The sequence below is a fragment of the Orcinus orca genome, chromosome 1, assembly GCF_937001465.1.
Source record: "Orcinus orca chromosome 1, mOrcOrc1.1, whole genome shotgun sequence".
In the NCBI taxonomy this organism is placed as follows: domain Eukaryota; kingdom Metazoa; phylum Chordata; class Mammalia; order Artiodactyla; family Delphinidae; genus Orcinus; species Orcinus orca.
The window spans coordinates 193,109,391-193,136,053 of record NC_064559.1 but is presented as its reverse complement, the minus strand read 5'-3'; the positions used below and the strand labels follow the sequence as shown (position 1 = coordinate 193,136,053).

Genomic DNA, 26,663 nt, shown 5'->3' with positions numbered 1-26,663 from the left:
GTAACATTTGTCCTGAAATTGAAATATGCCTTGGTCATAAATTTATTCAGCAGCGAGGAACAGGAAGATGAGAGGCAGGCATCCAGTGCCGGTGCAGCTGCTCAGCAATGCCAAAAGGAATGCAAGCTCTTCTCCACTCTCCTCAGCACATTGACTTTATCCTCATGCTTGTTACTTCATGGCACAGACAGCTGCTAAAACTCCAGGCCTCACGTATGTGATCCAAGCTGGAAGGAAGGGGAGGGAGTGGCAACTCCCTTACCGGGAAAGCAAAAGATTTCTCAGAATAATTAGATTGTGTCTTATTAGCCAGAACTGTTAACATTTGACCACCTGTAACAGCAAGTTGGTCTGGGGAAACAAATGTTTAGCTGGAAATTCTACCACAAATTCACCAAAAAAATCAGGGTTTGGTTGGTTATGAGGAAGAGAATTGATATTGGACAGGTAACTAACACGTCTACAAGCTACTCTTGCATTGTTAGAATAAACCCTGCTGTCTCATAGTGTATTATTCTTTTAAATACCTTGCCAGATTCTATTTGACAATGTTTCTTGACGTGATTTTGTTTAAGGCTATTGCAATACTCAGGACTAAAGACCTGAACTAAAGTTGTGGAAATGGGAAAAGAAACATATCTATTTTCAGAGGCAGCATCAAAGCCCTATGATCAGACCTGATTAACTGCACATAGATTAAATGCTAGAAGAAACAAAATAAGAGCAGAAATAGAAAGTACTACATGAATTTTAAAAGGGAACAATTACCAGTGGTATTAAATGTTCATTAAACACAAAAGCTGAAATATTTGTGAAATTTTCTCTGAATTTCAGATTTTTCTTAATTTGGAATGTCCTAATTAGGTACTTAGTATTGTTACCATCACATAGAAAAAAATTATACCAATCTCTCACTCCTTTTATTAAACTATTATTGCGATAATGGTACTGTGGCCTTTTTTAAGTTTTTATCTTTCAGATACTGAAATATTTATAGACGAAATTATATATTTAGTATTTGCTTCAAAATAACACAGGAGTTATACAGGGAAAAGTGGATAGAAATAAAGACAGAAGATTGGCATTAAGTTGATAATTATTGAAGATGGGCATTGGGTATATGGGACTCATTGTACTATTCTGTCTTCTTTTGAATATGTTTGGAATTTCCTATAATAGAAAAATTTTTAATGTTTGTGGAATGGAAGCATGTATGTGTATATTTGTGTATATATAAATGTACAAATACAAATATTTGTTTTAAATGATAAATTGTTTAGTAGGGATTCTATTCCACAAGACATTTCCTTTTTTAAAAGGGAACTGTGCATAGTCAGTATTCATGGGAGGACAGTTCTGCTACTTCCTGAACTTGGTCCTAAGCAGCCCGGGTAGAGCCTATACCCACTCTCCAGCAGCCACTGCTCCCTTCCTCATCACCGTCCTTAGCTTCGGAGTCTACAACCCCAAATAGTTCCTGAGTCCAGCTCTAGATTTTGTCAAATTCATACAAACATTCAAAGTAACAATGACTGCATTTACGTATGCTGCCAGCATTCTTAAAGCCAAAATGCTTCAAAGATTCAACAGTCATACACATTTAAAATACATAGAAAAATAATAGAATTTATACAAAGTAGATTTTTACAAAACAAGTACATTACAAGAAATACATCTTATATCCAAGCACAAAAATGTGGAAATATACATGGAAGTAGAAGTTTAAGAAAAAACATTTATTTTTAAATGCTGAGTGGGAAGGCATAGACCGAGTTCTGGTTTACTGGTGTAACTCTGAAGAGAACTTCAATTTGCTAGTAGAAATTTTCACTCCATTCTCAAGCTTCTAAACAGTTCCTGAAGGGATTAGACAGCTGTTCCTCTTTCCAAATTCTGTTTAATTTCAGCTGTATATTTCCCATAGAATCTTTCTGCCTTCTTGTTGAATTTGGCATTCCTTTCATTAATGTAGTCAATATCTGCATCATCATTATAGGGACGTCTCCGACTATATTTGTCTCGTTTTTCAATTCTGGGAGAAGAAAATAATTTATAAAATTCAAAACTGCCTTCTTTATTGATCTTAATAAAACATGGTCAAATAGAATAGAATCAGTACACTTAAGACTAGCACTTTGGGAAGGGGCGGGAGGAAGGCCAGTTTCATCAAGATGAAGTTGAAACTGCCAATTAACAGCACAACCCTGGGTATGAACCATGAAATTTAGTAAATACAAACTCATCTTTAGAATGTTTCTAGAAGAGCAATGCTACACTGCTAGGAACTGCACACATGAAGTATCACTTAACAGAAAATAATTACAACAGTAATTATATTAATAATAACCACAGCTAATATGAACAGAGTACACAGTATATACTAGACACTATTCTTAATACTTAAGTGTATTAGCTCCTATAATATAAATTCATTTTGCTCTGCCTGATCACCATCAGGAAACACATTCCTATCAGTATTAAGAAACACAAATATACAAAGATAGATTTACTAGAACATTTGTACTTCTTCAAATCAAAGAGTGGAATGGTTGTTAAAGTAAAAACAAGAATAATTTCTTAAAGAATAACTTTCTTTATAATTTTCAATTATAACAACTCAATTCCATCAATATTTTGTTTCTTCATTCCAAATCATAGGGACTCAACCCATCCTTACTGTCTGTCCCCAAAACCACTAGAGATGCTAGGTCAGAAATTAGGAAGTATAATATCTGTCTTCTCAATTCATTCTAAGCATAATAAGTCCATTTTGTCATTAAACGTTTAAAATTTCAGGCTGCTACACGGAGTACTCACTGTTTTTCCAGGTCTACGACCATCCTATCAATTTCCTCTGTGGAAGGCACATGTGTCCCATGAAGAAGACTGTTGGATGTTGGGTAAAACTCTTCCTCACTGGAAAGATGGCAACAGGGACTTGGAATAACACTGCAAGTGCTCCACATTTTCAAACTAAACTACCATCACGATGAGAGATAAAATACATACATATCTTTATACTATGGGATACTACCTTACCTTTTAAAAAAAAACAACACAGAATTAGAAGGGACAGAAGTAAGAAATCACTTACGCCAACACCTTCATTCTACAGATGAAAGAGCCCAGGGCCAGAGGTTAAAGGACTTGCTTCTAGGCTCAGGATATTTCTCTTTCCACTACAGCAGGCCAACAAACTGCAGCATGTTTCTATAAACAGTTTTACTGGGACACAGTCCATTTGTTTATATCTCCTCTACAGGCTGCTGCTGCTTTCACTCACAAGGACAGAGTGGAGTAGCTATGACAGAGAACACATAGCCCACAAAGCCTAAAATATTTACTATCTGGTCCTTTACAGCAGAAGTTCACCCATCCTGGCACTAAAGCATTCTGCGTCCCAAAATATCTGAATAACTATGATAATCTGGGTATTAAACTCTCAACACCCAGTCATAGTATGCCCAGCTAGAAAGATAACCAGGTGGTTAGCTTAACTGCTGTGGATGAGCAATAGTGTCATCACGACCAGAAACTATTCTTAAACAGCTGTGGATAACCCATACCCAAGCACTGCAGTCTGTTTGTATTTATGTTATGTACGTTTATATACATGCACAAGTACATCAATATCACTTCTGAAGGGCTTCCCTGGTGGCGCAGTGGTTAAGAATCCGCCTGCCAAGGCAGGGGACATGGGTTTGAGCCCTGGTCCGGGAAGATCCCACATGCCGTGGAGCAACTAAGCCTGTGCGCCATAACTACTGAGCCTGTGCTCTAGAGCCCACAAGCCACAACTACTGAGCCCACGTGCTGCAACTACTGAAGCCTGCGCGCCTAGAGCCCATGCCCCGCAACAAGAGAAGCCACCGCAATGAGAAGCCTGCACACCACAAGGTGTAGCCCCCGCTCGCCGCAACTAGAGAAAGCCTGCGCACAGCAACAAAGACCCAACGCAGCCAAAAATAATAAAATAAATAAATAAATTTATAAATAAATAAAGTGTAATGTTTAAACAAAAAATCACTTCAGGATGAAAAAGGACTGGCATTAGTCCTGTCAACTTACTGCTTTTCTCTCAGTCTCTCATATGTTTCCATGTCCGGTTTGATCTGTTTGGTCAGCCGATGGTACTGGCGAAGCTGGGCAGCAGCATAATCTAAAAATAAAATGAGAATCGGAAATGATATATTTCCTTGTTTGGTCATTACTATTCAGAGAAAAATCAAAATTATTATTAGCAATATACGCACTAATCTAAGCAGAGCCTCTATCCCGAAGATGCTGATAATATAGGCTTTAATTTTAGCACAATGAGTAAAGGGATCCAGCTGCCTCAAGCACAGCCTTTTTTACTTCTACCCTATGAGATATGTCTGTATTTTTCTTGGGAGTAAGCCTCTTGGAGAATATTCCATGAAGGGGTATATCCTTTCTTAAAACCAGAAACACTGAAGGCAACGCTTACCTCACAGGCTCATTCAATAAAGTAAAGGTGAGTTTTACCTGAAAATCCCAGGTCGGGATTTTTCCTCCTCTTTTTCCTCTCCCATCTTTCTGCATCTTCTGCACTGATCTCTAGCAACTTCACTTTCTCGTAGTCTTCCCCTCTTGCTGCACATTCCTGAAAAAGAAAGGAAAAAAGCTAATGCCTGCCCAAATGATTCAAGCAATTATTTGACCTATTTTAAATAAATAATGATTAATACTTGAAGGAAATTTGATAATCTACTATGGTATATAAGAAGTGAGTACATCAATCTAAAAAATAATACTTATTCAACATTTATCAGGTGTCAGACCCTTTTTTAAATGTTTTACATGCATTGACTCATTTAATTCATAATTAACTCAAATAATTATTACAGGTCCCATTTTACAGATGAGAAAACATAGGCACAGAGAGGTTAAATTACTCACCCAAAGCTTGGTAGCTGGTAAAAAGCATTTTTTACTGCCTTAATACTCTAGAGAGATTGAATAAACCACTTATGAAAATAGCGGAGTAGTTCCTAACCTTTTTCTTTTCTTCTTCTTGTAGTTCCCATTCCAAACGAGCTTTTTTGGCTTCCCAATTTGCAGGTAACTTAAGTCTTTTATCTTCTTCAACAACTTCCTGGTGATTTAATTTACGAGCTTCATTCTAAAACCATAAACGCAAAAAGGCTATCGGCTGAAACATGAAAATAAATCCAAACAAATATTTCCCTCTTTGAGGAAGGTCAAGACACGTTAACAAGGGGACTCCATTTTACCCTAAAAGCAAGAGAACCATCAGAGGATTTTAAGCAAGGAAACGGCCTAATTAGGGCTGCATTTGTATACAGTCAAGAAATGTGTTGAGCTGCACTAGTTTGCTGTGCCAAAGGCCTGGGCGTTAATGTCTCACATCATGAGAAAGATATTCTACTTTCAATTCTCTTTTAATCCTGACTGATGCAAAGAAGAAGCCTCAATTTGGGGCTGGGGGCTTTAATACCTATCATAATATCTCTAACCTTTCCCAAGTCCCCCCTCCTCTTTAGATATTTTAGCAGTTTACATCATGTCAAATGAAAGGCATTTTCCATTTAAATTACTGTATGTAGAGTCTGTTTTAAAATAACTGCATAAAACAAAATGAGTATACCATCTTAGGGACAACTTAAGTTAGATGTTTCTTGAGTTACAGGCTGGTGGCCGTTAGTCCAGGAAGACATGTCTCTTAATCCAACCCCATGTTCTTTACACAGTCCCTCCAAGTAAATATGTAAGTGTGCTGAATTCTTTATTAAATTTTTCTGGGAAAAGAGAAAAACCCAGAACATTCGTCTCAACAACCATCCCTCACATACTCTTGGCTCTGACAATGCCCTCCAGTTGAAGACACCAAGAACACATGTGTAGTCAAACAAAGTTGTGTGTATTGCATTGAAGGAAACAGCAAACCATGGGGAACTGGAGGCATTTCAGTGAGAGGGTGTTAGGAGGAGCCACTGACAGGATTTGAGTTTGTATCAGGTGACTGGAGGGAAAGGTTCAAGGAAGCATGGTTGTGCCTGGATTAGGCACTGTCAGAAAGCCAGGGCATTCTATGACTGGGTATCTTCAGTTTTTATACAGGAAGCAGAACTAATGGAGTGAGGCTAGTGCTGTATTTGTCACTGGTGTTTGCAGAAGTGGGTGCTGTGTGGTCACTTCTGTGGTTTGAACAGTTTTGTTTTCGTCGCACTGTGACAGTCAGAGTGGTGTTGGAGTTTTGTGAAACCATGGCCAAGCTACCAGTCAGGCCCCCTTGAGGTGACAGTCAAGAGCTGCTTTTCTGTTTCTCAGCTCCAACTGCAGCCAGTTGTTTGCTGGCTCTTAGCCTTCACGTGAATTCTCTTCCTCTGCATTTGTTCCCTCTGCTTAGATATTTCTTCCTCAAACTTCTTTATTTTTCTGGTAACATCTTACTCATCTTTATAGCAGTACTTTAGGTGTCACCTCTTATACGAGGCACTCCCTGGGGGCCCCTAAACTATACCAATCTCTCCTTCACTGCACTCCCAAGGCACTTTGTTCCTCACTCAAGCATGGCATTTATCACAATACAATTTCTATCTAGAACGTCTCCTCTACTTAAGAGCAGAGGACTTATCTTACTCATCTAGTTCCCCACCTACTAGCTGAACCACTGACCCTATAGACTTCCCGAGATTTGCTGATTATTTTTGAATGAAGAGGCAACCAGCTTTCTTACTGGACAAGTTTCTTCCAGTCTCTAGCTCCACATATTTCCCTACGTAAAATGAAGAGTTTACTAGAATCATACAGGACGGAGGCGGTTAGTAACAGAGACCCCCAAACTAGCCCAACTAAGTTAAAACAGATGGGGGTGAAAGAAAGCTTGGTGAAAGCATGTCCCTTTCCAAAAGTGACTACAATGTCTTGCCAGGTTGAGAAGCATCGGGACTAAACTTTCATCAAGCTCTGCGAGTCTGTCACACGCGCTGGTGCGGCTTCCTCGTCGCTCCACAAACGCGCACGGGCCTGGCCACGTGACAGGTCTCAGCTGGCCTCTGGGGCGACTCACCCGCTTCAGGTGCAGCTCCCGGAATTTGCGCAGTCTCTGTTCGCGCTTCTGGGCGGCCAGCTCCTCGGCCGCCGCAGGGGGCTGCTGTTCCTCCGCGCCGTCTACCGGCACCTGTGGCGGAGGACAGGCTGGAGTTGGGGCCGGTTAGGCTTCTCCCCGGAGAGCCCAGGCGGATTACCCGCGGGTCCCGACAGCCCAGGCCGGGCCCTCACCGCCGACCCAGGCCCCAAAGTATCTGCGCCTTCCTGGCCCGGCACACAAGCACCTCCTCCACCTCTCGCCCTTGCCGTCCCTCAGAGCCCTCCCCAACTAAAATCCCTGGAAAGAGCCGGCAGCACTCACCTTCTCTGCTACAGTCGCAGCCGCCATCACAACCTTTCCTCGCCCACTTCCGGCAACAACCCAGAGCACTTCCGCCGGCCTTCGACCTGCGGCGTCAATACAGATTAATAGCCTACTATAAGCCCCGCCCCTTCCTGTCAGCCTCAGGAATTTAGGACCAATCCCTGCCCCTTTTGGCAGTGAGACGTTTTCAATTGGGCAGGGCCTCGCGCAGCCGCAAAAGGCCGCAGAGGCGGGGGCCGGAAGGGTGGAGGCTGAGAGAGAAGCGCTGGCGGGGGGGTTTCGGTAGAGGGTGGCTAGGTAGGAATGGTGGAGCTGGGAGCCTCGTGGAAAGTCACCTCAACTGTGTGCTGCACCCTTGAGCGAAAAGTGCTTTCCATTCAGCGCTTAACCTGTGTCACCTCCTCCGAGGCAGGTCTCCCCTGACTACGTTGTATCGCGTAGGCCCTTAGTACTGTCATATGTTACCGTTTTCTTTCTCTTTAATATATGTAAGGTGTTTTTCTCGTCTGTTCGTTTTCTTTTTCCCCAACGACGTTGTAAACTGCAGGAGAGCAGGACCCGTCCCATCCTGTTCGTTCTTCCGTGCTCAGCGGTGAAACTGCGCCAGAATTAATAATAGTGCTAAAGTTATTAATATAATTCAGTTAAGGTGCTGGATACAAGAGAAATACATGAAAATAATTTTTTTCTTCACTAAAACCATTAATTAGATGTGGAAATGAAAAAGTAATCCCCCAAATGAAAAGATACCTGGGTATAAGATTTAAACGGTAATGTGAAGAAAAATACGAAATAAAGTACAAAGAAATTAAATTTCAGTAAGTGATGATTTTCCGGTTGGAAGACAATAGAAAAATGTAATATCACAAATGAGTATCTCGAATGAGTATAAATGTAATATTATTCCATCAATCTCGGTTGTTTTTGTTTTTTTGGAACTGTAAAATATTGTGACAACAATCTAAAAGTTCAGTGAAACACTATCGGTGAGCCTGTGAAGTGTTACCAGCCAGGGTTCGTGGACTCTTTAATCAATAGAAATTGATGAGGCCAGATGAGGAATTCAAGCAAGGTTTGAATTGGGACTCTTGCTGCAGCAGGAGGGAGTGAAAACAGGTAACAGGTGCCCTTGTTAGCTCCCTGAGGGAGTGGTGGAGAGGGGACACGCTAGCTGGTCCTTTTAAATGGTAGGGGCGGATCCATAGGTTGGGCCAGAGGGTTGGCTTAGGTGGTCTGCCCACCTGTTTGGTGGTGCTGTGTTCAGGGATCATGCTGCAGTAGACTGCTTTTGTTCCTGACATCTCAGAAGTGACAGTTGGGTTTTGGGCCTTTTTGTATTGTGTGGTTCGTAATTTGCCCCAGCTGCTCATGTACCCAGTTATTTTTAGTCCCTTATTGTTTCCTTGTGGTCCCAGGTCCCAGCCTGTCTCAGTAGGACTGAAAATTGGTACAATCCTTAGGGAGAGCAATTTGGCAATATCTATAAAAATTACAAAGGCATCTAATCTTTGACCCAGCTATCTGGGAATTTATCCTACAGGTACAATTGCACAGGCATAAACTGACTTATGTACAAGGTTGTTCATTTCAGTTTTTTGTAAAAGCAAAAAATTGGAAACAACTCAAACGTCTGTCAATAGAAGACTGGTTAAATACATTATGGTACATTCGGGGGAAGCTGTAAAAAGGAATGGGGCAGGGAATTCTCTGGCGGTCTAGTGGTTAGGACACTGTGCTTCCAATGCAGGGGGCATGGGTTCAATCCCTGGTCGGGCTTCTAAGATCCCACAAGCCACACGGCACAGCCCAAATAAATAAATAAATAAGGAATGGGGCAGCTCTCTGTATACTAATTTGGAAAGTTCTCCAAAGTATACTAAATGAAAAATGCAAGGTACAGAACTGTATATGGTTATAGTATGCTATATTTAAGAGGCAATGGGCAGGGTTAGGGTTACTAAGAACATATTTTTGCTTTGCAAGAAGCTAATACAAGTGACAATCTGGGGGATTTACTATATATATACATATATACGTCGAATCATATTAATATATTTCCAATTCCAAAATTAAAAATTTTTTACAGAAACAGCCAAGAGTAGTTTTGGAAAAAAAAAAAAACTGAGAAGGAACTTATCTTACTAGGAATTAAAACTTAATAAGAGACTTCAGTAAAAACATTGGCACAGAAAATGACACATAATCGGAACAGAATAAGGTCATGGGTTCAGTCCCCATATGGGCCACCAAAAAAAAAAAGGAACAGAATAGAAAGTTCACAAGTGGATTTAGTGGGAAAGTGATGCTTTCTAGAATAGAAGAGAATAAATGGTCAGGATATCTATTCCCTGACTGGATTATGGGTTGGCTGCATTTCTTTAGTCACATCTTCTGTCTGAAGACTTTCTCCTATCCTATCCTGCCTTCCTTCTTATTAGGATTAGGGGTAGCAATGGCTCCCTCTTGTTGCTAGCCCTGGAATGCTTCACTCTTTTGTTGGTTTCTCTTAACCCAGTCTACAATTCTGTAAACAGTCCCTTTATTAAACTCTCCTTAATTACTTGGTTTGAGTATGTAGGGCTTTGACGGATAAAATATTTTTACAAATCGTGTAATTCTGGTTAAGTGATCATACTGAAAATAACTGACATTTCTGTATTCCTAAAGAATAAAAATACGTGTTACGACTGCTCTGTCAAATCATAATGTAGAAAAAATATAAGCTTATGACTGCTAGATTTGCTGCTTTCATAGTTGTTAAGAAACTTGTCTCATTTAAATTAACTGCACTAAACAGTCAGTTCCATGCTTATTTAATTATTTATGTAGGCTCCACAAAGAAGAAAGTATGAAAAGCTGTAACAGGGGAAACTGACCCTTAAGGTGGTGAAGGTTAGGGCCCCCTGAAGAAAAACATTTAAAGACATCTTAGGAGGAGGACACACCTAATCCCAACTGGTATGTTGGTCATTTGCCATGGGCCAGGCACAAGTCACAAATATTTCACAAATATTGTCGAAGTTGTCCTCAAACTACTCTGTAACATGGGTATTGTATTATTATTTATTTTTCATAGATGATGAACCAAAGAATAGACGAATTAAATAGAGAATGGTTATACAGTTCATTACTGAATGAATGGACAGATATACGAAGAATGGTGTCCTATGCAGAATTCTGAGAAGAAAGTCAAAATCTCACATTAATCCAAGAAATCTTTCTGCATCTCGGAGATGCTTGAGGAAGAGATCCCGAGTACCCTCAGTCAATTTGTTCCTTCCTTTCTTCATTCAAACAGTTCGGGGCACAGGGAATCCGCTCTGAACAAGACAGAAATATATCCTGTTCTCTTGGAGCTTCCGTTGTACCGGGCGTTGTACCGCCACGCAAAGATTAAGATAGGATGCTGTGATGGTGACTGTGGGCCTACTTTGGTCACTTGATGGGCACAATCTGTGCTCTGGGTTGCTTTCTCACACTTTTGGTGGCGTTTTCTTCCTTTTACCCCTCTTCCTCAGACGATTCCGCCGCGCTGCCCTCGTGTCTCCACTCATTGCGCCTGGGCCCAAGCCTGGCCCAATCGGATACAGCCCAAGGGATTGGTTCCTCAGCTGGGGAAGCAGAAAGGGGTGGGGCTTTGTCCCGAAACCTGTGGCTGCTGGCTGACGGAAGTGAGCTGGAGACTCGGAAAAGTTGTCGCAGGAAGTCTGGGGAAAAAGCGCTACCGAGGGCCTTCCCTGGTGGCGCAGTGGTTGAGAGTCCGCCTGCCAATGCAGGGGACGCGGGTTCGTGCCCCGGTCTGGGAAGATCCCACATGCTGTGGAGCAGCTGGGCTTGTGAGCCATGGCCACTGAGCCTGAGTCTCCGGAGCCTGTGCTCCATAACGGGAGAGGCCACAACAGTGAGAGGCCCGCGTACCGCAAAAAAAAAAAAAAAAAAAAAAAGCGCTACCGGGTGATGGCGGCAAAGGCTAAGGCAGAGGAGGTGGGTGGGGCTGGTCTTGCCCAACGGTTGGGAGTGTAGGCTAGACGACGGCGGCTAGACAAAGAGGTAGTGCCAGGGAGGCAGAGACGGGGGCGCAGACACTGTGGGGTCGGGGTCGGGGTCAGCGGTGAGGGCGCCCGGCCTGTCGGGAACCGCGGGGAATCACCTGGGCCGTCCGGGAAGAAGCCGAACCGGCCCCGCCTCCAGCCTGTCCTCCGCCGGCTGCGGTGGACGGCGCAGAGGAGCGGCAGCCCCCTGCGGCGGCCGAGGAGCTGGCCGCCCAGAAGCGCGAACAGAGACTGCGCAAATTCCGGGAGCTGCACCTGAAGCGGGTGAGTCGCCCCAGAGGCCAGCTGAGACCTGTCACGTGGCCAGGCCCGTGCGCGTTTGTGGAGCGACGAGGAAGCCGCACCAGCGCGTGTGACAGACCTGCAGAGCTAGATGAAAGTTCGGTCCCGGTGGTTCTCAACCTGGAATCACACTGAAGTCACTTTGAGACTTTTTAAAAGCTAGACATGCTTAGGCCTCACTTCCAGGGTGTCTGATTTGATCAGTTTCTAAACACAGACATTGGTATTTTTTTAAGCATCCTCTCCCTGCACCCTCCTCTCAGCTCAAGTGATTCTGTCAAACCTTTCTTTTCATGGAGGGGAAGACCGTGGACCAGAAATGGAAAGTAACTTGTCTGTTGTCACGCAGCAAGTTGGCGTCATTCATCCAAAAACAGCCCCTCGCCTAATGGCCTCTAGTGTGCTGTAGCCAACTATCAACAGATGGTGTGGATACAGCGGTAAATATGGTAAGGCTTCTGCCCAGTTATGGAGGCAGATCCGTAACAAATAATTACTTCACGACTTGGTAAATGGTATGTTAGAGGGAGGAACAAAGTGCCTCAGAAGTGCAGAGAAGAAGACTGACAACTAGAGACTAAGATGACAACTACGCTGCTTGAAAAATGGGTAGGATATTATTAGACAAGTAAAGGAGTTGGGGGAAGTGGTATAGAGCAGTAGGAACAAGAGCAAAGGAAAAGTCCTCATTAGGATAGGAGGTCAGCAGGCAGCTGGAGACAAGAGGTATGTGTGAGGATGGTAGTTATCTCTATTTGCGCAGAAAAACGCAATCTAAAAACTAGTGGGACATACTTAATTCACTTGAAATACTGTAAAAAAAAAATAGGAGGCCGGATGATGTGTGAAGAAGCAATGATATAATTCAAACATCCCCCTTTTGCAGTTTTTAATGAGTCACTGGATCACAGTCAGTGGCTGTGAACATCACAAAAAGGATAAAATCAGAGATTATGTGTCTCCTGATAGAAGTATGTAGCACCAGTTTCATATAAGTAGACTTGCTAAAAATAAATCTAACCTGAATTGGGGACTTCCCTGGTGGTCCAGTGGTAAAGAATCTGCCTTAAAATGCAGGAGACGCGGGTTCAATCCCTGGTCAGGGAACTAAGATCCCACATGCCACAGGGCAACTAAGCCCACACGCCACAACTACTGAACTCGCGCACCTCAACTAGAGCCCGTGTGCCGCAAACTACAGAGCCCACGCGCTCTGGAACCCACATGCCACTAGAGAAGAGAAAACCCACACGCCACAACTAGAGAAGAGAAAACCCGCACGCCACAACTAGAGAGAAGCCCGCGCACCACAACGAAAGATCCTGCATGCCTCAACGAAGATCCCGCATGCTGCAACTAAGACCTGACACAGCCAAAAATAAAATTAAATAAATAAATATAAATAAATCTTAAACAAAATAAATCTAACCTGAATTGGATGAAGCCACTAGATCTATTGACCAATTTACAGGAAATACAGGGGTCAAAAAATATGTTATAGGACATTATAGGGAGGCAACTAGCAGATGCCACTTTGGGAAACAATAGGACAGTCAACACAGTCATTTTCACACTCCTCAAAAAAGCAATGGATAAAAAAGATGGAAAAGGAAACTATACATTAAATAAACCTTAAGAGGTGTACATACATATTGACTAATCGCAACACGTGGGACTTGTCTGAATTCCAATTCAAACAGATTGTAAAAATAATAATGAACACTTATGAGACCATCAGGAAAATGTGAACACTGACAAGATATTTGATAATAAGGAATTATTTGGGGAGTGTGCTGATGGTATTGTGGTTAGAGATATTACAATATTATAGGTAGAAAAGAAAACCAGCTAGAAATCAGGAAATTTGGGTTCTTGGGCTAACTCTGCCACTAACTCTGTCACCTAAAACTTTCTGAACTTCATAGATAATAGGAAAATTAGATTGTAGTCCTTCTCATACCACCTTCATGGTTTATACTGTAAGTGTGACCACCTGTCTACTTGCTCAGTGTTTTTATTTTTTTAATAAATATTTATTTTATCTTTGGCTGCATTGGGTGATCGTTGCTGCATGTGGGCTTTCTCTAGTGGTGAGCGGGGGCTACTCTTTGTTGCGGCGTGCAGGCTTCTCATTGCAGTGGCTTGTTGTTGTGGAGCATGGGCTCTAGCCACGTGGACTTCAGTAGTTGTGCACGCAGGCTCAGTAGATGTGGCTCACGGGCTCTAGAGTGCAGGCTTCAGTAGTTGTGGCACGCAGGCTCAGTAGCTGTGGCTCGAAGGCTCTAGAGCGCAGGCTCAGTAGTTGTGGCACACGGGCTTTGTTGCTCCAAGGCATGTGGGATCTTCCCGGACCAGGGCTCGATGCGTGTCTCCTGCATTGGCGGGCAGATTCTTAACCACTGCGCTACCAGGGAATGCCCCCTCTGTATGTTTTTAAAGGGAGACTAAATGAGGCGTTAAGATAGGTGTTTTTAGACGTGTTAAAACTGAAACTTTGTCTTCAACCCAATCTGAATTTAAAAAGGAATGAGAAATGGAATCACTTTCTCAGTATGTGACTGTGTCATTCAGTAGTATCTAAAATCATCTCAAGTACCTCTGTACAGTGGAACTCATACTTTGGGAAATGCTGTTTCAATCCAATCCTAAGCGACTTGCTTACATCACACAGCTAGAGAGTAGTCAAATCAGTATATTTCTCAGGCCTTCTTACTCCCAAACTATTGCTCTTTCCATCTTTACCACATGGTTCCTTGAAGGCAGTAAAATAATACTTAAAGGTATAGATGTTGGTGTTTACCTCTCTTCCCCCTACATGAAATCTCTTCAGTACAAACACACTCTCACACAAACTTCTCCAGTGGCTCCCTTCCTTTCAGGATAAAATCCATAAGTCCATTTTGGATGGCCTACCATACAAGATAGGTAACATTTATTTGGATTTGTTTCCATACCTCTGCTGACAAACTTTGTGTCCTGGTGGTAGAATGAAGCTCGAAAATTAAATCACCAGGAAGTTGTGGAGGAAGATAAAAGACTTAAATTACCTGCAAATTGGGAAGCTAAGAAAGCTCATTTGGAATGGGAATTGCAGGAAAAAGAAAAGAAAAAGTAAGTACACTCCTGCCACCTTCATAAGCTGTGGATTCAAATATTATATTGTGTTTTGTTCAGGCAGTATATTGCATGGTAGTTAAGCATTAAGCATTCCAGCTCTGGTTTCCTCATCTGTACCTTAGAGAGTTTTGAGAATAAAATATGGAAGACATTTACAACACTGCCTGACACATAGTTGCAGCCACATAATGGATATTAGGTAAAAGGTTAAGCCACAGTAACAAAAGCTCCAACAATAAGAAAAGATAAAGCTCATGAGCCTCTCCTGTATCAGTTCCCAGTTGAGCAGCCCAAGTCACCTGGCCTGATGCAGCTGCAAGGGACGTTGAGAAATGGGCGGCCATGAGCCCAGAAAGGAGGCAAGCAAGGATTTTGATGGACATCTAATGTGTCCCCCACAGCTATTTTTGGTGTCAGTTTTATAGATGTATTCTTACAGATACAGCAGATTCCACAATTTTCTTTGTAAACTGGCCATTTTACTGTCTTGATGGCAGTCTTTAGGCCTTTGATTTGAAAGGAATTAAGGAATTGTATAAGGCAATAAAGCTGTTTTTTCCCCTCGTTTTAGGAATGTACAGCAAGAGGGGAAGACTATAAGAAAGTGAAGTTGCTCGAGATCAGTGCAGAAGATGCAGAAAAATGGGAGAGGAAAAAGAGGAGGAAAAACCCCAATCTGGGATTTTCAGGTAAAAATGGCTTTTACTTTTGAATGGGCCTATTAATGGCCCATTTAACAAGTCTAATAATGCCCCACCCAACGTCTAAAATAGTATGGGTTCTCATTTTTTCAGATTATGCTGCTGCCCAATGACACCAGTATCATAGGTTGACAAAGCAGATCAGACCTGACATGGAAACATATGAGAGACTGAGAGAAAAGCAGTAGGTCGATGTGATTTAAAAGCATACATTATGTATGTTACTGAAAGGCCTTGAATTTAAGAGTGCTGGAGCTTTGCTTCCTGGCCTTGGGTCCCGGCTCCACCACTTAGTAGCTGTGTCACACTATTTTTCTGTTTCCTCATCTGTAAATAGGGAATAACAACAGTGCCCACCTCACAGGGTTATTATCAAGATTAAATAAATTCATACAATGCCCTCAATCAGTGCTTGGCACATAGAAAGCACTGTATATGTATTGGCTATTATTTGTTATCATTGATTATTACTGTTGCTATTACCCTTATCCACAGGTAAGGGACACAGTAATACTTTCTTTCGTCATGCACAGTAAACAATGGTAAACTATACTCCTTACCTAATTATGTAAGACAGGTACTGTGCTAAAGATCAAGACTGTTTTAATAGTGATAGTGTAGATAATGGAGAGGGCTGTAAATTGTGCCCTCAATTGAGCATGTTACTCAAGCTCTCCTACTGTATGAACTTCATTAATTCCATTAACCTGTGGTCCTCAGCTAACTCATTTGGGCTTTGGAGGTTTTTTATTTTTTGGCCACAGCATGCAGGATCTTAGTTCCCAGATCAGGGATCGAACCCACGCCCCCTGCAGTGGAAGCGTGGAGTTTTAACCACTGGACTGCCAGGGAAGTCCGAGGAGTAGATATTTCTTAAATATATATATTTTTGGTCTGAATTCTATTTCTTTGAAATCAAGTATCTCAAAGTTTTCCACTTTTGACCACTAAACATTGTCCAGTTCTGAAGGTATAGGATCTTTTTTTGTGTTACTCACCACTTCACTCTTTTTCAGTGGAGAGGAGTTCTACCCAACATCTAACAGTCTTCTTCACGGAACACACGTGCCTTCCACAGAGGAAACTGATAGGATGGTCGTAGACTTGGAAAAGCAGTAAGTACTACAAATGCAGCCTAAAGTTTTAGTGATTCATGCTTAATAACAAAATTAACTATATGGTCTTGAAGTGTAGCAACTGGATTGAAGTTAAGGAACATTTGAATTATTAGTTTGAAGAATGGTCCCATTCACCACCACTTTTATATGTGTGTGGTTTTTTTTTAACATTTTTATTGGAGTATAAGTGCTTTACAATGTTGTGTTAGTTTCTGCTGTATAAAAAAGTGAATCAGCTATATGTATACATATATCCCATATCCCCTCCCTCTTGCGTCTCCCTCCCACCCTCGCTCTCCCACCCCTCTAGGTGGTCACAAAGCATCAAGCTGATCTCCCTGTGCTATGCAGCTGCTTCCCACTAGCTATTTTACATTTGGTAGTGTATGTATTTCAATGCTACTCTCTCACTTCGTCCCAGCTTACCCTCCCCCCACCCCACCCTCCTCCTCAAGTCCATTCTCTACATCTGTGTCTTTATTCCTGTCCTGCCCCTAGGTTCATCAGAACCATTTTTTTTTAGATTCCATGTGTTAGCATACAGTATTTTTTCTGACTGACTTCACTCTGTATGACAAACACTAGGTCCATCCACCTCAAATAACTCAAATTTCATTTCATTTTATGGCTGAGTAGAATTCCATTTATATGTGCCACATCTTTATCCATTCATCTGTCGATGGACACTTACGTTGCTTATGTGTTTTGAATGGGTAACTACTAGGCAGAATCTACAGAGTACGTATAAAAATTCTCTCAACGTAATATGTGACCACTCATATTTCAGCGTGAACCTGGGTAATTTCCCAAACTTCAGACCAGATCATCTGATGATACTGTTAAGATTAAATTCAAGAAGAATGCTCATTGAACATATATCCTTGTAGGATGCTTTCTAAAGATATTGCTTTCAGGCTTAACTATTAAGAACAAAGAGGAGGGACTTCCCTGGTGGCACAGTGGTTAAGAATCCACCTGCCAACGTAGGGGACATGGGTTCGATCCCTGGTCCGAGAATATCCCACTTGCCACAGAGCAACTAAGCCCGCGAGCCACAACTACTGAAGCCCGTGGTCCTAGAGCCCATGCTCTGCAACAAGAGAAGCCACCGCAATGAGAAGCCCGTGCACCACAGTGAAGAGTAGCCCCTGCTCACTGCAACCAGAGAAAAGGCCGCGCACAGCAACAAGGCCCCAACACAAAAATAAATAAATTTAAAAAAAAAAAAAAAAAGGAATGCTGCTTTGAATTCTGTATATTTGTTTCCATTACAGAATTGAAAAACGAGACAAATACAGCCGGAGACGTCCTTATAATGATGATGCAGATATTGACTACATTAATGAAAGGAATGCCAAATTCAACAAGGCAGAAAGATTCTATGGGAAATATACAGCTGAAATTAAACAAAACTTGGAAAGAACAGCTGTCTAATCTCCTTCAGGACCTGTTCTGCCAAATTGTACCAGTAAATCAGGACTCTTTCCTTTTATAATTTGTAAAGACATGTTCTACAAATCTGTGTATTTTCATACTTATTTATTATTCATTTGTTTTAGAAAAATGTCTTGTATTTCTGTGTTTGAAGTGTGTGCTTAATGTGTGCACTCTGCTAGGCTTAAAATCCTTAGATACGAACACAAGTCATCATCATGCTGAAATCTGTCATACATTTGACTTGACCTGGAGTTGATCTTGGGAGCTTCAGAGGTGAGTTGCTAAATTGGCACTAATTCTTCTATAAGCTATGGTAGGTAGTGAAAGGCAGGCAGTGGTCACTGGAAATTCAACCTAATCCCTCCCTGCTCCAAGAGGTCACAATTAGCAGGTGCTTGCCTGTCCCATGTTGTATCCCATGGCCCAGGTGCATTTATGGGGCAAGCATAGAGGGTGGGAGACTGATTCTCCAGTAGCATTTTACAAATATGCCATCCTTCAAAAAGCAAATATCCCTTGGAAGAAGGTAAGTTAAAACACTTGGTGAAAATATTATTAAAATACACATAATACAATCTTTTTTTTTAAAGGCTAACTGGAATTCTAAACTTATTTCAACTGTAACTAAAAAATTAGGACATGCGATTTTAGTAGTAATTATGGGAAACAGAGGCTAGAAAACCTGAAGTCAGGAGTATCCCATGAAAGTGAAGATTGTGCCATGTTACGTGAATAAAAACATGCCTAGGCTTGAGATCAGTATAAGCTGGGCACACTTACTGATCAACGAGTAGGAAGCTCCGATTTAGCTAATGACGAGTTTATAAAGATGGTAATATAAATGCTAATAATAAAGGTATATTCAGTGTACTGTGAATAGGGAAATTTTAACATTGTGGTACAGTCATACAACTACAGAATGAGACAGATCTAACATGAAAAGATGCTCTTACCTATATAAAGAGGTTTGTACAGGCATAGAAATAAAATCCAGGATGTGCACCATACTATTTACAGTGATTGCTCCTGGGAATGGGAACAGATGTGGTAATTTTACTTATTTTTAAAAATAATTTGTCACAAATACACACCCATGCTGCCCAATCTTATCAAGAGTAATAACATGCCAGTAGTTTTTTCTTCTGTATTTTCAAAGAAACATTTAATAATACCTTTCTACTAAGGGAAAAGGAGGGGAGGGAAAAATTAATAGGTCTTCAAAGACATCATACTGACTTGGGCTTAAAGGACAAATAGGATTTCCCCAGAGGAGAAAAGTGCTCCCAATAGCCAACCAAAAAAACAGATGTCAGTATGATCTGAAGACTACTCTGAAGGTGACTAGGTGGATGGTAAAAGCCACTAATTCAAACAGGCAATACTGTAATTAGCTCAGTATGGGAAAGGTTCATTTTGAAGAGCTGAGGCAAGCTTTAGAAACTAGAGTTCAGAAATTGATACTCTTCAGTTAGTAGATGGTAGTTAAAGACAGAGTGGAGGAAATTAGCAAAAGAGCTTGTAGAGGGAGTAGGCTAAGGATAGAATCCTAACAGTGGGCAAAGGACAAAAAGCCACTGTAGATAATGGAAGAGGTCAAAGAAAAGAAGACAAATGCATGGAAATCTCTGCCTGAATGACAGAAAAATTTGAGAAAGGACTCCATGAAGAAATAGTGAAAAGTGAGCCCGCATAAGAACGTTTTATTTTGCTAGGTAAGTTTAATAAGTGCTTCAGCAAAGAAAACCAAAGGACAGCATGCTGTGGTTGGTTCAGTAATCATGGCTTCTCTAGAAAAAAAGCAAAGCATTACACACCTGAACCTACAGTCTAGGGCTGTGCTTTCCAAAATGGTAGCCACCCACCATATGTCACTAGTGATCATCTGAAATGTGACTAGGGCAAATTGAGGTGTGCTTTAAGTGTAACATACACACTGAATCACAACACCTACCCAAAAAAAGTAAAATACCACTTTTCTACATTATATGTTTAAATATTTTAACATCTACTGGGGTAAAAAACGAATTCACCTTTTTAGTTTTCATTGAAGCTCTCCTTTCTATTGGACAGCACTAAATCTAGTCTCTTGGTACAATTTCTCACTGTCAGCGCCTGTTTGCTATATTGTCCACAGGTTATGTAATGACGTGGTATCACACCTGGGCAACTGCATCCCACTTATGTAATGACAGGCAGTCTGGGAATATGCACAACGAGTTATCTTCTGTGTTACAAAGCCTAGGAGAGACTGAGCACAGTTGTCCTGGCCACACACAAACGACAAGGTCAGGTTAGACAAGGACTGACAGGACTTCATGGGGTGATTAAGAAAAAAAAATGGAGAAAGTGTACATTCTTTTCAGGATACTGGGTAGTAAAAAGAAAATGAACTAATAAAGGGAAATTAGGCAAGTCTCAAGGCTGAAGGAAAAGACCACTGTAGAAGTGAAATCTCAGAAGTGGCACATATCCATAGCAACTAGCCAAACCTCTTACATAAGGTCATAATCAAAGCAGGTGCTTTTCTGTTACCAGCTAAGTGAAGGTGAAAATGATCTTAGCATTATGTCATCAATTCATTGCAAAAGTCTCCCTTACAAGGAAATCCTTGAGTTCTATAGCTTTACTATAGGAATAGAAATTATATGTCCAGGAATGTATATATCCAAGTCTAAATTTGTACATTTAAATTTTTCATAGGGTCAAATTTAAGAGCAGCTCTTATCCAATACAATGTTCTACCATAGAATTATTCTATTATCTGCACTTTCCAGTAAGTGGTTACTTAAAATTCAGTTCCTCAGTCATACTAGCCAACTTCTCAAGTGGTCAATAGCCACAGTGGCTGGTGGCTGTCTTCATGGGAAATGCAGGTAAAATACTGGACAGCACAGCTTTAGTTAATACAGTATTACATTGCACTTGAGGATTCTTCACCATCTTTTTAAAGTCAACTTCTACTTAAAAATTTAGGACTTAAGCCTGCTCATCTATTATCTAATTTCTGGGTGTTTGTGTTTTCCCAGGTTTTTTGTCTTGCCACTAATATTCTCCTCATCCTATTCTCTAACTTGTTATCCCTGCCTATTGGAAGTCTATTTCATTATTTCCCAAACTAAAGAGTCTGTTCAAAATTAGGGCAAGATTCCAAGGAGTAGAAAAGAAAAACATTCAAGCAATCAATAGTACCCACCCCCATCACTAAAATAAAACCTCGTGCATGTTTTTGATCTACTAGGATTTTTATTTTTTGCTTAGGTTCTAGCAAGACATGTTTTGTTGCTAAAGCCTAGCACATAGGCAAAATAAATTCATTAAGCTGGCATTTTATGTTTAATCCAAACATCTGATTAAGTCAAATTAACACTTGGAGAGACCATCTAAAACTGGCTTAAATCCTCCTAGTTTTGGTATCCACTAGAATGTATTAACAGGCAAAACCACAAAAATCCATAATCAGCTAACGTTTAAACCAACTGCCCAGACCTTTCAGTTAAGTGTAACATTCATCTCTAAATTTTTATGTGCTTAGTTAAGGTCTTTCCCAGCTACAGTAAGAAGCAATGAAGAATTTCAAATCAATAAATACTTTTTAAAACATAATAAGAAAAAAATGCAACGAAACCTCTGATTTTATAACCCAGTGAGGCATTGTTTCAACCCCTCTCTGGCTGAGTTTCCTGCCGTGAAGCTCAATTCTTCCAGGATAACACTATGCCAGTATTCTTTTAAGTCTTAGGCCAAACTTACCAAATTTTAATGAGTATCTACATCAACCGGGAGTACTTTACAAATCAGCTTCTAATTCAGTTCTGGGGTAGATTTCAGATTCAACATTTCTCACAAACTCTCAGGTAAGATCACAGAGCCCTATGCTGTCAGTTCATGGATTTGGATCTGGGATTAGCAAGGCTTTAAACAAGAGATACCACCTCATTCTTCTTCATTAGATAAAAACCTATTATATAAAATATATACAATAAAGTGAAACTAAAATAAAAACAAATTTATTAATAAAATATATACAACACAAACAGTTCAATTACTGTTTGTCTTAAAAATTTCACTTCTACATAACCAATCCATATTATATAAAACATTTACAAGTATATATACAAGAATGCCACCTGTGCGTAACCTCTGGTCCATTTGTGCTATCTCCTATCTGCAAGAGAAATCTAAAATGTTAATATTTGAATATTAAGTATTTACATCTTTCTGTGTTGTCATCTGTAATTGCAACAATTATCACTAAATGGTTCAAAGGAATGGAATAATGCTGGAAACAAACTTGCAAAAAAAAAAATGCATTTCAGGCAACCTTAGCTATTGATGTTCTTTTCGACAGGTATCCACAGTCCATATGGACTTTTCTTCTTATCTATTTTTGGGGATCCTGAAGAGGTCTCTTCAGCAGTAGCTTTAGCTGATTTCTGAAGCAATGGCTTTGCTACAGAATTCTGTAAGAGAACAAGTTCTTAAGTCAGCTTCCCAAACAAATATTATTATACATATTTAAAATACTCGCTTTTTACAAAATACATTAAATAATTCCATTTAAGACTAGAACTTAAAAGAGACACCAACCAAATAAATGCAAACCCACGGACTGCACTTGCAACTTGATTCAATCAAATCAGACATATGCAAGGCATATGTCACTATTGCAGTAGTGAAGTATTAAAAATAGTTTTGAAATTTTGTTTATTAAGCCCTTAGCTCATTTTAAAATATTCTGACTACAGGATATTCTGAGACTTGTTTTTTGAATATTTTAACAGTTAAAAAAGAAAACAGGAATAATTAAAAGGAGGACAAAATATTGAGACTGAGAATGTAGATATTAAAGTAGGAGCCCATTATATTGGTCACTTGTAAGAACCATACAAAAAAATTTCTTTTAATTCTATTTATTTAGCGGCTTAGTAGGCCTCGAATTATCAGCATAAAAACAATGAGCCAACAAAAATAAAAACCCACATAACAGAAATATGTTTAAGGCCAGTTTTTGAGTGGTCAATGCTTAGATATACTTACATTAGAGCTAAAAGCTATGCTTTTTTGCTGGGAAGACTTCTCATTGGGATTTTCTGTTTCATCTTCTATTAACTTATCCGACAGCTAGACAGGTAAGAGAAAGTAAATTTTAAAAAACCATACCCTTGTAGGTATAAAAAGCAGCCCAACTGTATTACAAATTCACTGGTAGAGACACAAATCAAGTTGGATGTAACCAAATAGTTAACATCCTAAAATAAATAACATAGTACTCTGTTGAGTTTTCCCCATAACAAAAGTGATTCAATGATAGGCTTAAGACACTCTTCCCCATAAAGGAGTATTGTATCCCCCTGATGCAAATTCAAGTAACTTTGAAAGTCAAGTCATACCAGAAAACACCTAGTTTCAAAGAACTAAGGCATTTGCCCATCCAGTTGGGAACCTAACCGTCTGAAAAAGCGACTGAACTAAGATCTTTCTTGTCCACCACTAATACTTAGGCAAACCCACATCTGGATCTGAATGACAGGAGATAACCCATCTTCCCTATGTTAACTCAATGTTATCAATTCCTAACTACCTTAAAACTTTAAGCTATGAATTTTATGCTGCACATTTCTGGAGAATTGTAATAAACTTATCTGCAAGTGAAGCAGGCCTCTTCTTCTGTAATCTCTCAAAACATCTGGAATATATTGCATATATTATGAAAGGGACATCTATATCAGATGCCCCACCATTACAAAGTACACTTTTGTTTAGTTTACTACCTGTCCCAAATTCTAGCATGCATAGGGATCTACCAACAAAAAACTAAGTTTTCAGTGTGTCAACATAAACTTCAAATTAGTTAAACCTCTGATGCTTTTGCACATGTATCAATTACCAACAGATTTTCTTCATCAATGTCTGGAGACCACATTCATGATTTCTATAAGACAGAAATAAAGCAGATAAACTATACTGTATGTTGAGTACGGAACTTGTGGGAACATAATGCTGCAAATGAGCGCTACAGATAAATACTCCGTAAAAAACTAGCTAGAAAAACTTGGTAACTACATAGAAATCACCAAAGTACCAGCTACAATTATGAAAGTAATTAGTACTGTGTCAACTGAAAATAAAGTTCATTAGTCTCCCATTTTCACGGGGGGAGACTATCTAGTATTGTCAGATCTGTCATTTTAAATTATATTTAGCTAGCCTTTCCAGGAAGCAGTCTAAGGCAAATCAAATAAAAATGGCTAATCAGATCTTTCTGGTAGTAGTTTCCTGAAGATTTTGTTTGGATAAATCTAAAACACTTACCTCAGACTTTGCACCATCATTCAGTACAGCTGTTCCACGGTTGGTTTCTTTAGATACAGAAACAGTTCTGAGACTGGCTGGCAAGTCAAAGTTGGCTGTTCCTAATGCTTTTGCGGCATTGGCTTTTGCTATTTCTAACAGCTCCATTCGATCTACAAAAGAAACACAAAGTGTTCATTTATCCTGTAGTATTTCTCCAGAAAACTCAAAAATCACAAACTGTGTTTGTGCTTTTTTTTTTTTTTTTTTTTTTTGCCTGTACACAGGCCTCTCACTGCTGTGGCCTCTCCCGTGGCGGAGCACAGGCTCCGGATGCGCAGGCCCAACGGCCATGGCTCAGGGGCCGAGCCGCTCCGCGGCATGTGGGATCCTCCCGGACCGGGGCACGAACCCGCGTCCACCTGCATCGGCAGGCAGACTCCCAACCACTGCGCCACCAGGGAAGCCCTATGTTTGTGCTTTTAAACTAGTAGTATCTAGACATTTACACGGTACTTCCACATGTAAGATATATTTCTATTGATGGAAAAAGAACTCTACTTATTTTGCTGAGAAAAACAAGCATCCCTAAATGATCAACAAGTAAAAGCACACGGTGGGTAAATAACTAACTCTCTGACAATTTCAAGGCTCCACCCAGAACCGCCCTCCACCAAGCCATTTAACGTGCACAGCCTTACTCCCAAGGGGAAAGCATGCCGTCCATTTTAAAACTGGGCGCCCACTACAGTGTAGTTTTAACTATTAACCTACTGGAGTCCTTCCTCTTTCCCCTAACGCCTCTCTAGACGACCGACGACTCACCCTTCTCACTCAGACGAAATGGGGTTGGGCTGCGCGACCTGGTCCGGGATCGCCCCCTCCAGCCTCTGCGCTCCTCCGGGTAGACGGTGCGGCCGAAGCCGTAGTACGGGCGGTCCCGCGCGAAGGCGTAGGCCCTCCGGTAAGGCGAGCGGCCTCGGGAGCGGGGGCGGCTGAGGGACCGGTAGGACCTCCTGGAGGGGCCGTGGTGCCTCTCCCGATACCGGCGGCTGCGGGGGCGCGAGCGGCTCCGCGAGTACGAGCGGCTCCGCGAGTACGAGCGCGAGTAGCGCCGGTACCTCCTCCGGTGGCGCCTTCGGGAGCGAGACCTCGACCTGCTCCTCCGCCGGGGCGGGCTGCGGCTGCGGCTCCGCGACCACGACCGAGTCGAGACGATGGATCGGGACGGAGAGCTCGGGGGAGAGCGGCTCCCGGACGCCGAGGACAGCCGGCTGGACGGGCCCGACCGCGACGACGAGGGGGAGGCCTTGTGCGGCGAGCCCGGCCACAGGTCGTTCACGTAGCTGGACATCTCGGACGGCAGCTTCCGAGCTTCCTTTGCTTTGACGACCCCTGCCCGAGAACTCAGTTCCTAAAAACAAACGAGAGGAAACAAAATACAAGTGAAGTCCCGAAGTGAGCCGCGCGGGCAGCCTCGGGCCGAAAAAGAAACGGGCCTCCCGGCCTACGGAACTCCGGGCTGTGGCGCCGTCTGCTGCCGGCCTTCCCGCCCCGCCACCGTCCCCGTCCACGCTCCGCGGGGCCCACAGGGCCCGGCTACGCTCGCCTTGAGGTAACCGACCGCAGGGCCACCCCGTCACCAGAAAACCCACCACGGGCCGTCGACGCCTCACTCAAGGAGAGAAAGGCCCAACGGACGCCTTCCTTCTCAAGTTAAGGACGGAGAGAGGCTTTTCGCTGCTTCTCCTGAACGGCGGACTCACAACCTCTACCTCCGACGTCCAACGTCCAAAAGCGAACTTAACGGGGTCGCCGCAGACGTGTCGAAAATACCAGAAGCTGGCGCCCCGCGCCTGCGCAGAGACGTTGCGTGGTGGGCGCGGCTCCCCTCTCGTCCAACCGCCGCTCCCCTCCTCTCTCCACCCCGAGCCCCACCCTCCGCCTCACCCAATGGCCTCCAGGATGCGCATGCGCGCCCTAGCACGGAAGGTGGGCAGGGGAGCCGCAGCTTCATCCGGGAAGCAACCTGTGGCTCTTTGGTGTTCTTGGCTGAAACCGGGTGAAAACGAGGCGGCCTCGCGCCGGCTACACCGGACTCTGGGACTGTGTGCCTGGCCGATGTTAACTGGGTCGTTTCCTCCCCTTCGGGCTGTGCCTCCCTGGACCCTTCTTGGCCACTTCCTCCTGACCCATGTCCGGCCGGCGGGCCGCCTTCCCCTGGACGTCACAGGATGCCTGTCAATGCATTATCTTAGAAAACGGT

General features: G+C 42.0%; 2 protein-coding genes and 1 long non-coding RNA gene across 11 annotated transcripts; 1 reads left to right on the top strand and 2 right to left on the bottom strand.

Annotated features, from left to right (window-relative positions):
- Positions 1–1,606: 1,606 nt before the first annotated feature.
- On the bottom strand, positions 1,607–7,482 carry SYF2 (SYF2 pre-mRNA splicing factor). Its single transcript, XM_004266677.4, has 7 exons — positions 7,397–7,482; positions 7,055–7,165; positions 5,018–5,143; positions 4,507–4,624; positions 4,069–4,159; positions 2,818–2,916; positions 1,607–2,032 (listed from the first exon to the last, which is right to left on the bottom strand). The coding sequence occupies exons 1-7, from the start codon at positions 7,421–7,423 to the stop codon at positions 1,867–1,869; spliced, it is 738 nt and encodes a 245-aa protein (XP_004266725.1). The 5' UTR covers positions 7,424–7,482; the 3' UTR covers positions 1,607–1,866.
- Positions 7,483–11,349: 3,867 nt separating this feature from the next.
- Positions 11,350–18,153, top strand: LOC101286011 (uncharacterized). 3 transcript variants are annotated; one of them, XR_007470737.1, is made up of 6 exons: positions 11,350–11,715; positions 12,033–12,182; positions 14,720–14,844; positions 15,422–15,539; positions 16,568–16,666; positions 17,944–18,153. It is a non-coding gene; the product is annotated as an uncharacterized LOC101286011 (long non-coding RNA). The 3 variants fall into 3 exon arrangements; XR_007470736.1 differs by lacking the exon at positions 12,033–12,182 and having other exon boundaries at positions 11,355–11,715; XR_007470735.1 differs by having other exon boundaries at positions 11,356–12,182.
- Positions 18,154–22,091: 3,938 nt separating this feature from the next.
- RSRP1 (arginine and serine rich protein 1) lies at positions 22,092–26,244 on the bottom strand. 7 transcript variants are annotated; one of them, XR_007470718.1, is made up of 6 exons: positions 26,053–26,244; positions 25,223–25,811; positions 24,419–24,570; positions 23,994–24,038; positions 23,144–23,792; positions 22,402–22,566 (listed from the first exon to the last, which is right to left on the bottom strand). XR_007470718.1 is itself a non-coding variant. In XM_012531867.3 (5 exons), the coding sequence occupies exons 2-5, from the start codon at positions 25,749–25,751 to the stop codon at positions 22,429–22,431; spliced, it is 903 nt and encodes a 300-aa protein (XP_012387321.1). In that variant the 5' UTR covers positions 25,752–25,811; positions 26,053–26,240; the 3' UTR covers positions 22,092–22,428. The 7 variants fall into 7 exon arrangements, 1 of the variants encoding a protein (XP_012387321.1); XR_007470720.1 differs by having other exon boundaries at positions 22,442–22,566; positions 23,144–23,227; XM_012531867.3 differs by lacking the exon at positions 23,994–24,038 and having other exon boundaries at positions 22,092–22,566; positions 23,144–23,227; positions 26,053–26,240.
- Between the last annotated feature and the right edge of the window lie 419 nt (positions 26,245–26,663).

Excerpts from the sequence above, each read along its gene's own strand:
- SYF2 (XM_004266677.4), bottom strand. The coding sequence starts at position 7,423 with ATGGCGGCTGCGACTGTAGCAGAGAAG. Across the intron at positions 7,166-7,396 it reads CTGCGACTGTAGCAGAGAAG|GTGCCGGTAGACGGCGCGGA; the intron begins GTGAGTGCTGCC and ends CCTCCGCCACAG. Across the intron at positions 2,917-4,068 it reads GAGAGACTGAGAGAAAAGCA|TGAGGAAGAGTTTTACCCAA; the intron begins GTAAGTTGACAG and ends CCATCTTTCCAG.
- RSRP1 (XM_012531867.3), bottom strand. The coding sequence starts at position 25,751 with ATGTCCAGCTACGTGAACGACCTGTGGCCGGGCTCGCCGCACAAGGCC. Across the intron at positions 24,571-25,222 it reads ATTTCGTCTGAGTGAGAAGG|ATCGAATGGAGCTGTTAGAA; the intron begins GTGAGTCGTCGG and ends TTTCTTTTGTAG. Across the intron at positions 22,567-23,143 it reads GCATAGCTTTTAGCTCTAAT|AATTCTGTAGCAAAGCCATT; the intron begins GTAAGTATATCT and ends GTTCTCTTACAG.